The sequence below is a fragment of the Panthera leo genome, chromosome B2 (genome assembly GCF_018350215.1).
Source record: "Panthera leo isolate Ple1 chromosome B2, P.leo_Ple1_pat1.1, whole genome shotgun sequence".
NCBI classification, from domain to species: Eukaryota; Metazoa; Chordata; class Mammalia; order Carnivora; family Felidae; genus Panthera; species Panthera leo.
In genome coordinates, this window is record NC_056683.1 from 5,049,116 (window position 1) to 5,062,937 (window position 13,822).

At 43.6% G+C, this 13,822-nt stretch overlaps 1 protein-coding gene across 2 annotated transcripts; it reads right to left on the reverse strand.

Moving 5' to 3' along the window:
* Positions 1-428: 428 nt before the first annotated feature.
* Positions 429-13,803, reverse strand: ACOT13 (acyl-CoA thioesterase 13). 2 transcript variants are annotated; one of them, XM_042937770.1, is made up of 4 exons: positions 13,461-13,546; positions 9,831-9,966; positions 3,157-3,341; positions 429-679 (listed from the first exon to the last, which is right to left on the reverse strand). In XM_042937770.1, exons 2-4 carry the CDS (start codon positions 9,882-9,884, stop codon positions 478-480), a joined length of 441 nt encoding a protein of 146 aa, XP_042793704.1. In that variant the 5' UTR covers positions 9,885-9,966; positions 13,461-13,546; the 3' UTR covers positions 429-477. The 2 variants fall into 2 exon arrangements, with proteins under 2 accessions (XP_042793704.1, XP_042793703.1); XM_042937769.1 differs by lacking the exon at positions 9,831-9,966 and having other exon boundaries at positions 13,461-13,803.
* Between the last annotated feature and the right edge of the window lie 19 nt (positions 13,804-13,822).

Consider the following 13,822-nt stretch of genomic DNA (forward strand, 5'->3'; position numbering starts at 1 on the left):
GCTTAGTATTGGACTTTAGTTTAAAAGTAATCTCATTTCGGGACGCCTGGGTGGCTCAGTCAGTTGAGTGTCCGACTTCAGCTCAGGTCACGATCTCGCAGTCTGTGAGTTGAAGCCCCATGTCAGGCTTTGTGCTGACAGCTCAGAGCCTGGAGCCTGCTTTGGATTCTGTGTCTCCCTCTCTCTCTGCCCCTCCCCCACTCATGCTCTGTCTCTGTCTCTCAAAAATGAATAAACATTAAAAAAAAAAAGTAATCTCATTTCAAAATGTCCTTGCTTTGCTTTACCTAAGTTTTCAGAGACCCTTTCAGCTAAGAATGTTTTCACCCAATTACCATACATAGATTACAGACTGAAGAGATTTAAGATGAAAAGCATCTCACTCACTGTCTATGTCATTTTCTCCAAAGAAAAGATTTCTTCACCACTTCTGGTTGTGCTAATTTATTTTGAAAGTTACATCTGTTCAAGTCAAATTTACACTTGGTGTTCGCTGTTGGATTTCTTTAGGCCGGTGGTGTTCTGGTTTCCCAGGTGTTTTGTGTGTCTGCCTTGTGCTACTAATTTTCCCGTGGCCTTCTTCATCACATCCACGGAGGTAAATGCAAGTGTTTTTCCTTCCTTCAGAACATGGGCTGTTATCACTATATCTTCTCCTATTTTAGCTGGTGCCATGTACCTTGAAGGGAAACAAATATAGTTAGCAGCAAATAATTTTTTATTAAAATTCTGTATTTATTGGGCTGCCTGGGCGGCTCAGTCGGTTAAGCATCTGACTTCGGCTCAGGTCATGATCTTGTGGTCCGTGGGTTCGAGCCCCGCGTCGGGCTCTGCTGACAGCTCAGAGCCTGGAGCCTGTTTCAGATTCTGTGTCTCCCTCTTTCTCTGACCCTCCCCTGTTCATGCTCTCTCTGTCTCAAAAATAAATGTTAAAAAAAATTTTTTTTTTTTTTTAATTCTGTATTTATTTTTGAAAGAGCAAACATGAGCAGGGGAGGGGCAGAGAGGGGCAGAGAGGATCCGAGGTGGGCTCTGCTCTGACAGCAGAACTCACAAACTGAGATCGTGACCTGAGCTGAAGCTGGATACTCAACCAACTGAGCCACTCAGGCGCACCTTAACATTTTTTAAAACGGGAAGTTGTGTGCGTCCCTTAGATGTTGCTTATTTTCTTTCTACAAGAGTTTAAGAATGGTATCCGTAAGCTTTCTGTCCTGTCAGATTTGAATGGCTGGTCTTGACCAAGTTCATCTTCCCCATTTCATATCCCCACGAGTTTCTTTTCCCATAAATATGAGAAGCCCCCCCCCCCCGCCCCCTTTCTTCAAGTTTCCTCTTTCATCTTTATTTGGGAACGTCCTGGGTGAAGTGTTCCTGGTGTCTGTCTACACAGTAGGTTCCCCCTCACCTGCAGTTTGACTTTCCATAGCTTGGGTGACCTGTGGTCCATAAAGCATTAGATGATCCTCCTGATCTGTCAGAAGGTCAACAGTGGCCTAACGCTGCGTCCCTGCCTACGTCTTTCCCTCACTGCGTCTGCTGCTCTGGGTGTCTCATCCTCTCCCATCCTCACTAGAATGGTGAGTACAGTACAAGAAGGTAGTTTGAGAGACCACGTTCACATACTATATCACGCTTGTTCTATATTATCATTATCCTTGTTAATCTTACTGTGCGTAGTTTATAAGTAAATTTTATCACGCGTGTGTATGTATAGGGTTCGGTACCACCTGTGGATTCAGGCACCCACTGGGGTCTTGGAACATATCCCCATGGGTAAGAGGGGCCTACTGTATCTTCTATCAATATTTAGAATTCACTCAACTGCACTTGAGTAAATTCTGCACTTTACGGCACTTAAAACGATCTAATGTGAGAACTATAAGGAATTAATTAATGCGAACTCCTTAGAATGCTGGTGATGAGCCGTATATATTCATAAGTTGTTTTCTTTATGAAATATCGACAGTAAACCTTTGAGACTCTTTCTGCTCAGGTGGGTCAGTTTTTGAAGCTCCGGCAGTTCTTGATGGAAGCTGTCTGACTTCCTAAAGAATCTTTAGGCTGACGATAGCAGCAGTAGGATCTCACAAGATCCCGAGGTGCCAGGTTGGGGCATCCATGCTCTGGGCAGAGGCACCCAAGGCCAAGTAGAATCATCAGCGGGTCCCACCCCCACTCACGGAGTAAGGTAAGGACCGCCCAGCCTGCTCGGCAGTACAACGAACGGAAACTGTTCTTTCCGTGGATCTTAATTTCAAGACCGTTTGCCCTTGTCCTGTGACCTGTGAATGGCACCCTCCATTTATTTCCACAGTAGACACGGGCTGAATTTTCTGAAGTGAGCCTAATAAAAGATTTAGATTGTCTACAAATCTGATAACGTTATTTCCACTGCCCTCATGTTGTATAACATTGGCTTTCGGGTGCCCCCAGTAAAAATCATTCTTCTGTTGTGTAGGTGGAAAAAGCAGTCATACTGAAACAAAACCTCCACGCCCTGCATTCTAGTGACCGGACTGGCACCAGTACTGGTTAAAACTGGAACTAGATCTTTTACATTTGGAAACGTCTGACCCCTGCAGGCATTTTCACCAGAGTGAGTGACAGCCTGACATCTGGGGTGCTGCTTCCTGACCACACAGTTTATACCCATGGAGCCTGGTGGCAGCTGCAGGGAGAGATACAGGATTGCAAAACTGGCCATTTTGTGTTCACTCTGGTACAAGGCAATGGCGATGGATACTTTATAAAGGTTTATCCAACTCTGACTTTTATTCAGGCTTTTCTCTATACGCACTCAATACAACCCTCCTAAGACCTTTGTACAGGTGGCACTTTTCAGGACTTTGTGCAATGGTTACAAGCCGGGAGTTTTTTCCCCATAACATAACAGAAGCCAAATGTTTGCTTCTTTGAATGTTTAGGTCATTACCCCTTTCCTCCGGATACATACATACTGCATTTGGAAATCAGTTGCTCCAATTCTAGATTCTAAGGCTCTGGGATATTCTGGGCACAGCTATACTTGCCCTTAAGCATGATGAGCTCGGGGCACCTCCAGTTTTATTCATGTTACAATTGTACGTAGTCTCATTGTTTGAAATGAGTTTTCACATTATAAAAAGGTATTTGTAGTACAGTTTGGATACATACGTTATGTTCATATCGACACTGACTCCTGGTGCTCCCCTTTCTGTGGACACCAGAGCCAATGTTGATATGTTATCCACTAAGGTGGCTATCATGCCACCATGCAGAGTGCCGTACTTATTGGCATGGTCGTCTTCTACTCTCATTTCACAAATCAGTTTCCCAGGGGTAGCAGAGACCAGAGTCACCTAAATGTAAAAGAAAAAAAGAATTTTGAACATGCTTTGGTATTAGGAAAGCCCAAACAGCCCATCAAGAATTATCGTCCGATTAAACTGACTCACCCCAGGGCCTCGTGACTGGCTCAGTTGGTGGAGCGTGTGACTCTTGATCTCGGGGTTGTAAGTTTGAGCCCCACATTGGGTGTAGAGATTACTTAAAATCTTAAACTAAGTCACCCCAAAACAGTTGGGCAGAAATTCAAATAAGTTGCCAATCTCTCTCTGATAGAAATTACCCCAAATATAAATTGTTTTAATCTTTTTTAACGTTTACTTATTTTTGAGAGAGAGACAGAGCATGAGCAGGGGAGAGGCAGAGAAAGAGAGGGAGACACAGACAGGATCTGAAGCAGGCTCCAGGCTCTGAGCTGTCAGCACAAAGCCCGACGTGGGGCTCGAATCCACAAAACATAAGATGACCTGAGCTGGAATCAGAGATGTTTAACCGACTGAGCCACCCAGGTGCCCCTCATATATAAATTATTTTTGAAGAAAAAGGAATATTTAGGGGAAAGACAGTAGTTTTTGTTAATCTTCACTGCAGAAATCAAATATTCTAAGCTTTCCAGCCTTATGTATTACAACCTGACATCTCAATGTCTCCATAGAATTTTAGACCAAGAAAGCTAGCTGGTCCCTGTGATCTGTTAACCCACGATAGGTTTCATTTGGACGTTCCCTAGTTTTTGCAGAGAGTAACTTTTATAATGACTTTGTAATGAATAGTTTAAAATAATTTGAATAGACTGGAAGAAATTCAGTAATTCACTGAGTGTCTAGAATTCGCAAACTTATACCATAAACCCATTTTACTATACAAAGTTTCACAGAATCCAGAAGTTAAACTGCTACTTTTAAGATCCTGCCCCATTTATGGTATTATAAAGAAAAATAAGTACATAAAAGATAAAAAGGGAAATAATGAATTACAATTTTTATATCAAAATCTTTCAAAAGGAAAGTTTTGGGGACCCTGGGGTGGCTCGGTTGAGCATCTGGCTTCAGCCCAGGTCATGATCTCATGGTTTGTGAGTTAAGCCCCATATGGGGCTCTCTACTGTCAGCACAGAGCCTGCTTTGGATCCTCTCTCCCCCTCTCTCTGCCCACTGCACCCCCCCCCCTCCACTCGCATGCACGCTGTCAAAAAATTAAAAAAAAAAAAAAAAAAAAAAGCTTTTGGAAAAATAATAGAAATATGTTTTTTATATCCTAGTTAAATTACTAGGAAAAACGTCATAGTATAAGACTGAGAAATTGGAACTGAGCTGTGAATGGGATGTGCTACATTTAGCAATGGTCATTTTTGCTGTTGCTAGAGGTGTTCAGGCAGAATACAGATGAGTATTTGGTGTATCTGTTGTATTTGGGGGTGTGGCGTGTCTCGAGCATTAAATGATTAGGTTCTAGATAACCGCTATCTCAACTGAGCATTTTCCTATGCTAGGCTCTGTGCCAAACACTTAAATACTATGTAATAAGGAAGGGGTAGTTTCCACTGCCCCTTTAAGTAGGTAACTGAAGTTCATGGTGGTTTGTTGTTGGGGTCACCCGTGATGGGACAGACCTGAAATTTAGATCTAGGTCTGTCTATCTTCAAGTCTCCCTAGACACTATAATGTCTCTGGATTTGCAGTGGCCTTTAACAGCTCCCACCAGGAAGACGCTTTAGAGTTTCACAAACCACAACTTTAGTGATTTTGCTGTTGTTTTTCCCCTGGAGAACTAGGCCCTGAGGTAAAACAAACACAGCCACACAATATAAACCATCCTAAACAATATCATGTCATGTTTTGCATGACAGGTAAGTCAATGGCAAATCATGTTAGACAGGATCAAGGCTATCCACACGAAAAATGATGTAGCCACAAGATGTCCTCGTAAACTACACATCGAACAGGACCAACGTGTTAACTGCCCTCATTCGGGCATTTACACGAGTATGTTAAGCACTGACAACGTAAAGACAAATGAAATCAAATCCCTCCTCGTAAGGGGTTCGCAACCTAAAGGAAGAGACCGTACGCAGACCACTGCAGTGGGAGGGTTCCTGGAAAAGAGAGTACAGGTTGCTTGAAGGGCATCTAACTTTTATGGAGTATGTTTTTAGAGAACAGACATTAGGAAAGGCCTCCTGAGGGACAGGGAGGAGTGAGCCAAGTGAAGATGGGGAACAAGCCAGACACTTCAGGGGAAGAGAACTGAAGGCAGTTGGGTGCCATGTGAAGGCGTCGCGTGTTGAGTAGAGATCAGTTAGTGATTATCTGACTTCGGCGGGGGTGACGGGAGGCCATGCAAATGTCAGCTTGACTTTCTACTGCAGAATACAGTTTTTGACTGTTTTTCTTTCCCCCAACTTGAAAGGCCAAAGGACACACTGGTACACACGAGTGGTTTAAAATACACATTGGAGTAGAGAGAATTTTGTTCCCATCAGCCTGATCCTGCAAAAGAAATGCTTTTATGTGTCGCCCTCTGTCGTCTTCCTGGGTAAAATAAAGGAATTAAGCCACTGGAAGCTAACAAAGGGTTGTCTGAGCCAGCCCCCAAAGCTAATCAACAGTCTTGTTGGGGAAGAGGCCCACGGAGAGCTAACCTCTCTCTGATGAGGAAGGGGGGTATGAGGAGAAGCCTGTTAAAAAGGAGAGCATAAATGATCTTGGTCTCAGTCAAGATACGGGTTATAGGGGACACGCTTGTTTATTCGGTTATTAACTACGGCTAACTTTGGGTTCAAGACCACACTCCGCGACGCTGCACACATTGTTTCCACCCGCCCAGATCTCTGAAGTGGGTCCTGTTGTTTTCATCGGACTCCCACATCTCAGGTTTAACTCCTCTGCAGAATCACCTCCCTTCACGGCTCACCTGGACTGCTACGGGCAACTGGGTCCTGATGCGTCGGGTGTCACGCAGGATAGCTGCCACGCCTGTTACGATGCAGTGAGGCCAAAACCAACAATGCTGAGAAGCACCCAGATATATTCCATTCTCCGGGCCACCGCGGTACGATGGCAAGAACCTTTACGGCTCAGCCCAGTCCAACACGTGGGCTCCTCGGTTTATAGGAAAAATTACGTACGTGTGCACACATACGATCACCCGTCCCTTTTCCGCACGGCCTGCAGCGGACTGCCTCTCCTCGGTTCCTCATGCGTTCACACGAGTTCCCATGGCTCCTGCCGCCACGGCACCCTCCTTCCTCACCCCGAACACCCAGGCTCCGATTCCATCGCCGATAACCGTCTCCCCCGTTCCTCCCTTACCTTTTCAGGAAAGGCAGTGAGAAGGAATGCCTGATAATCAGCACGAAGGAGATGGCCCCCAACAGGAAACTCCGTGCGAACCCCAGAGTTCTCCTTAGGCCTTGACGTTTCCGGTCATCCTGGTCCTGGTCCTGGTCCTGGTCCTGGTCCACAGTCATCATTGTGACTGCTGGTGATCGCTGTGCCGCTCACCACCCTGCCTCTGCTAATGAATGAAGACATGTGTGTCTCTGGCTCAGTGAGGGTGTCTGCCACGGGCCTAAAGGAGCGTGGCACGTGGCCTGAGAAAAATCTGTGTGTGTAACCACGCGAGTCAGCCACGAAAGGACGCTGAATACGAAAGACCGCGCTTAACACACAAAAGCACCGAGAACAGAGGAGGTCAGTGAATGGGAAGTTTATGTATTTGTGAAAGAGTTGTTTTCAAGCAAGTTGTCCTGATGACAGACATTGCGGATTTCGTATGTGACGCAGTGCAGATACCAGAAGGAAGTGTCTGAGGACAACGTATAAATGTACCTTCATAAAAGCAGGAAAGGAGGGAAGAGTAAGGAGGCGGGAGGCACAGCGGCAAACAGGCCAGTTACGGTAAGGGCCCCTAAGAGGGCATATGCTACAGAAGTACTGTGGCTCAACCGTGTGCTGTAGCCGCCCAGCACTTGGGTTTTATAATGTGTGTTTTAGCAGTTTAATCACACGGGTGGCTTTAGATCAATAGGCAAGAGCATCAGCTCTGGAGCCAGGCTGAGGCAAGATCCTTAACTGTGGTCGAGAGCAGGATAACATTCAAATTAAGCAATTGGAACACGGCCCGGCATATCATGGGGGATCAAGACATTTCAGTTCTCATCCTTGGTAAAGTTGGGACCCGAACACAACTGTGAAACCCCAAGTCGGTTTGTATAGTTTCACATGGATTTTTCTTAAAATCGCCCGATTGGAACTTAGAATTTTCCAATTACTAAACTCATTCACTGAATGACCTCATGATTAAATTCAGTGGATATTTTTCAGGACTTTGTTTACCTGACCACTCAGCATGTCGAGACATCCAAACCTTTTCCTGGCCTTTCCTGAACTCCCACGTCCACCTTCTCCTGGGTTGCCTCCTCCTCCTCTGTGGAGTGCCACAGTCCCTTTGCTGGCTCTTACTCTGCACCGCCCACCCGAGTCTTAGGGTCATCTAATCATCCGGCCTCATGAGACCACCAAAGGCCACACTGGCTTTCAGGTTCCCTCAGAAGGTTAGAGGACAGGTTCTATAAAGTTAGGCACTATAATAGAGTTAATGGCATGGGCTTTGGGGCAGACACGTGGGTTAAGATCCCAATTACTAGCCGTAAGGGCTTAGAAAAGGTAAGCTTCGACTTTCTCATGTATAAAACGGGGATGACAGTCACAGCACTGCCAGGAGGATGAACTCTTGACTTGAGCCCATGATTTCACTAATTGTATCTTGACTCCTTAAATTCTATCTCTGAGCCATCTAAATTGCCACGTTCCTCCCCTTTATTAGATTTTTAACTGCAACGATCATTTCATATGAATAAACGGTGTAGAGATGCATTTTCCTACCTCCCACCCCTTCAGTGCCATGTATCATGCAATATCATTCTCTAGACTTTTTCAAACATATATGCACATAGAAGGCTTTTTTCCTTTCTTTGTATAAAATTACAAAGGCGGGATCACATGATACACATTACTTTGCAACTTTCATTTTTCTCTTCCTGGTAGAATTAGTCATGCTTGTAGCTCATATCACAGAATTCTTCTTTATTTGCTTTGTGGGATTCCCTAGTATTTGACTATATTAGATTTATTAAAGTATTGCTTGATATATGTTCTTTGAATATTTTTTACCATTACAAACAAAGATGCTTTTATTTGCGGAAGACAGATTACCAGAATTAGGTAGCTGGGTAAAAGGTTATGTAAATTTTTAACCAATCTGCCAGATTACTTTTCAAAACCACTGAGTAAGAGTGCCTCATTCCCTAATTCATCCTCAGGAATGCATATTATTACTCATAATTGCTCTTTTTACAATATGATGGGCAAAATAACACAGTGTCTCATGGTTTAAGTTTGCCATTAGCCAGGTTATGGGTGCTGCTAAACAGTCCTTCATGCTTACTGGCTGACTACTTTTCTTAATTCTTTTCCAGATAGTTGTAGTTTGACTTATTTATTTATTCTTTTTTTTTTTTAATTTTTTTAAAGGTTTTTTATTTATTTTTGAGACAGAGAGAGACAGAGCATGAACGGGGGAGGGGCAGAGAGAGAGGGAGACACAGAATCGGAAGCAGGCTCCAGGCTCTGAGCTGTCAGCCCAGAGCCCGACGCGGGGCTCGAACTCACGGACTGCGAGATCGTGACCTGAGCTGAAGTCGGATGCTCAACCGACTGAGCCACCCAGGCGCCCCTTATTCTTTTTTTTTAATTTACATCCAAGTGAGTTACCATATAGTGCAACAATGACTTCAGGAGTAGATTCCTTAATGCACTTTTTTTTTTAAAGGAGGTTCTACACCCAGCCAGGAACCCAACACCAGGTTTGAACCCATGACACCGAGATCAAGAGTCAGATGCTTAACCAACTGAGCTAGCCACTCAGGTGCCCTGGATTTCGACATTTATTGTATCTCTTGCCATAAAGAGTTTAAATTAGTGAAATGCACAGTGCCAGACACATAGTAAATGCTATTATTGTAAATAAATATAATAATTTCTAATTTTATAAAGTCATACGCATCATTTAATGACATGCTCCTATGATAAGAAGTCATTTTTTAAAATGTGCCTTCTTTACATAGAGCTATAAGGGATTTCTTTCACCAGTTCCCCTATGGTTAGACATTTAGGTCGATGGTGGTTAATGGTTGCACAACAATGTGAATGCAATTAATACTGAATTGTACACTTTAAAGTGGCTAAGATGACAAATTTTATGTCATGTATATTTTGCTGCAATTTTTTTTTAAAAAGGGGAGGATATGGGGCACCTGGGTGGCTCAGTCGGTTGAGCATCCGACTTCAGCTGGGGTCATGATCTCGTGGTTGGTGAGTTCAAGCCCCCACCAGGCTCATCCCTGTCAAGCATAGAGCCCACTTCAGATCCTTGGTCCTCCTCACTCTCTGCCCCTCCCCTGCTTGTGCTCTCTTGTCAAAAATAAACATTAAAATAAATACACTGAAAAAAGTGGGGGGATCCACCATCAATGTTTCCTGAACTTTTTCATTCATGGGACTCTTTTTTCTCAGGGACGGTTGATGGGACTGGTACTTCCCTAGATCCCACTTTTCTCCTCTCCTGGATGATAAACTCCTAGAAGGCAAGGAACTGTGGTTGGTAGTTCTTCATCATCTCACAGTACTCGGTTTGTCGAATGATTTTAAAGTGATCTTATAGCAAGAACAGGACTTTCAGTGTTGGTTCTTCTCTATCGGTATTTTACAAAAGATAGGTTTTGTGGGTATCTATAAACATCAATAAACCAGAGGTGGTTTTTTTTGTTTTTAGAACAGGCTAAAATAAAGAGGCTCCAATGTAAGATCTCATGCACAAGGTTGACATCTGTACCAAGACTGATAGGAAGGTGCCTTCTTCAATAGGTCATTTTGGGAAGAACAGAAAGTCACCATCCTTTAGCAGATTCTATATGCTGGGGTACAGTATCTGTCCAAAAACCAAAACTCCCCTTGGCATATTATCAGCCAAATTTTCAAGTGTTCTTCTATTTAATTCATTGGCTTTTAAAAAAATCATTAAAAGAATCAAAGGTTAGGACAGAATTTTCTTACCATATAATCAAGAAAAAAAAAAACAACGCAACTCTCTTTGGATGAGGTGTTTCTCTTTCTTGGGGTAGTTAGCTAATCTGGTAGAACCCAGGGCTTCTGTTTTTCATGCTTATTTATAAATGATTCCTATGGAACACCTGTGGGACCACTGTGGGAACGGGGCAAGGGACAGACGGAGAGCACTGATACTGCACCACCGCTTCTCACGCTTGTTAATATTAAGAAACATCATCCCTCTTCATCTTTGCAAAAGCAGTGAAGTAAGCACACAGGCGTGTCTGAAAGATCATATGCATCCTTACTCCAATTTAGTTTTAACAAGGCGTTTGCATTAAATGCTTAAGAATGAGCATCCTTGCCTTGAAAAATCTCTGGTGTCATATTTAACCAAAGGGACAACTATTTGACATAAAATACTTTTGTCAGCCAAGGTCCAGGGACGCAACAGAAAACACACTGGTTATTTTAACAAAGAGAATATAAATAATTGTTAGTAGAGACTTAGAGACCACATTCTGTCTTATACCAAGACATGTGGAAGTCTGATCTGAACAACCGGTTCAAAATTCAGTGCAAACTTGGAACGAGAGAGTAGCAATTTATCTAGTTTTAACCCAGCACAAAGTGAGTGATTAAAAAGGTTTTTCGACATCAGCACTATTGACATTTGGACTGGGGGATTCTTTTTTTAATGTTAATTATTTGAGAGAGAGAGAGAGAGAGAGAGAGAGAGAGAGAGAGAGAGAGAGAGAGCATGAGCAGGGGAAGGGCAGAGAGAGAGGGAGACCCAGAACTCGAAGCAGGCTCCAGGCTCTGAGCTGTCAGCACAGAGCCCGACGCAGGGCTCAAACTCACAAACCGTGAGAAGCCTGACGCTTAACCTACTGAGCCACCCAGGCGCCCCCTGCATAAATATATATGTTAGCCCTAGCAACTCTGCCCACACAAAACAACCACAAATCCTATTTTAGATCAAATTAATACAGAGCACCTACAATGGTATTGACCTGTGCAGTTAGTATGACAGTCACTATCCACAACTCCATATTGAGCACTTGAGACATCGTCAGTATGAATTGAGATGTGCTCTGAGTGTAAAATTCACACCGGACTTCAAAGATGAAGTCCCCCCAAAATAATACTCTTTTGTATTGATAACATACTAAAACACTATCTTGGATATAATGAGTTGCTTAAAATATATTACTAAAATTAATTTTATTTATTTCTTTTTGTTTTATAATTTTATACATCTAAAATTATGCATGTGGCTTGCACTTGTATCTTGCACTGTATCTCTGTTGGACAGTGCTGGGTCTAGAATAATTGGTATCACTACCCAACTTTAAACTGCAACATCTGAGAAACTCTATACATCTGGTTGAACAGGCATATCTTCTTGGAAGGCAAGTTACCACCAGTGCCGACTCAGGCAGGCACACGCGAAGTTTAAGAGAATTTTAATCAGACACTCAAAGGCAAATCCAACCCATGACAAGATTATCATGAGAGGACACACATCCAAAGGTTAACAATGAAAATGGCTCCAGAATTTTTAAGGAATTCAAACTTCCCCCCGAGTCCAATACTTCTTTCTTTGCATAAGAGATCTCTCAAAGGGTTAATTATAAAGTAGTGTATTGTGTTTGTTATTTTATCGTGTTTGCTATTTGCAAACATTAAATACATTTGCCTAAGTATTATTTCCTCTATTTTTCACAAAAGCCTTTACAGATAATTAGGGAAAGTTATTTACATGTTGAAAATACAGCCCAGGTGTTGTTTCCAGGAGGAAGACCTTGGTCTAATGCACCACATTCTTCCAATGAATGCAGTTGGTCTGTGTTTAAACTCCACTTTTAAGTGACCTATTTCCAAATGTCCCCAAACTCTTTCCTAATCAGAAGGAAAACAGGCATGCATGCTTTAAAATATTCAGAAAAAAACCTAAAAGTTCTTAGGTTGTTAAGTGTCTTGCAAATCTGACATAACCAAGGGCTTCTGTTATTCATGCTTATTTATAAATGACTCCTATGGAACAGGATTTCTACACAGACCGCGAGAACTAGGAATCTGGGCTAGTCTGTTCATGTGGCAAAGGGGACAGGGGCTAGCCTGCCTAACTCTGTAGGGCCACTCCACCAGAACTTGTCCTTCCTCCCTGACTGCAAGTTTTTACTATCAAACGCTCTAGGCTGCAAGTGCATGGTAACTATAGATTACTTTCCCCCCCAGAGCACTACAGGCATTTGTTTGTTCAAGGGTTGAACTTTAAAGTCCTTTCTAGCTCTGACACCGAGCAACTGTGTCTCCAGAACAAGTGATAATCAATCATTCAAACAGTCCCCGACTTACGATGGTTTGACTTAGGATTTTTCAATTTTACGATGGCGTGAAAGCGATACACACTCAATAGAGACGACTTCGAATTTTGAGTTTCGATCTTTTCCCAGGCTAGCTACATGCATGCAGGACCATGCTCTCCTGACGCTAGGCAGTGGCAGGAAGCTCCCAGTCAGGCCCTCCATCAGGACGGTAAGCAACTATACTTAAAATTACTCTGTACCCATACAACCATTCCGTTTTTCACTTTCAGTACAGAGCTCAATAAACTACATAAGATATTCAACACTTCTCACGAAACAGGCTGTGTGTTAGACGGTTTTGCCCAACTGCAGGCTAAGAAGTGATCTGAACAAATTTAAAATAGGCTAGGCTAAGTAAGCTATGTAGGCTAGGTATACTGAATGCACTTTGGACATGCCATATTTTCAATTTACAATGGGTTTATCTGGACGTAGCCCAATCGGAAATCAATGAAGACCCGTATTTATGTACATTTAGATGAAATAAACTATGCACTTGACCCAGCACATAATGGCTCTCCATAACAGTAGTAATCATCATTGCTGAATTTACCGGGGCGTCCAACAGAACCTAGCGAGAGCTACTAATTTTCAGCGCAACCCGCCCCAAGCATCGTACTTCCGTTAGAAGCCGAGGCTTTGACTCCAATACCTTTTTCAAAACTCTATCAAAATCGCGACCACTGCCCATCGTCTTCAACAGCTCCAGCAGGTGCTGTGTCAAGCGGTTCATCGTGGACCGTTCCTGCTTCTGGGCACCGCACACGAATGAGCCTTGCAAGAGCCGGGAGCCCCGATGTGTTCGCAAAACACCAAGGGCGAGCAGGGCGAAGAAATCTCCGTCTTCCCCGCCCACTGTGCGCTCCGGGTCCGGCGTCGCGGGCTCCGGCTGCCAAGCCGTCAGAGACTCGCGCTCTGAGGTTCCGACCCTGCTTGTGACCGTGCGCGCAAGCGCTGTTATATCCGCTCCCGCCCCTGCCGCCGCCCGCCCTCCCCCCGCGTGGCCACGCCCAT

Coding starts and splice junctions, on each gene's coding strand:
- ACOT13 (XM_042937769.1), bottom strand. CDS start 13,541: ATGAACCGCTTGACACAGCACCTGCTGGAGCTGTTGAAGACGATGGGC. Junction 3,342..13,460: donor TTGATAGAGTTTTGAAAAAG/GTATTGGAGTCA, acceptor TTTTACATTTAG/GTGACTCTGGTCTCTGCTAC. Junction 680..3,156: donor AGTGTCGATATGAACATAAC/GTATGTATCCAA, acceptor TTTCCCTTCAAG/GTACATGGCACCAGCTAAAA.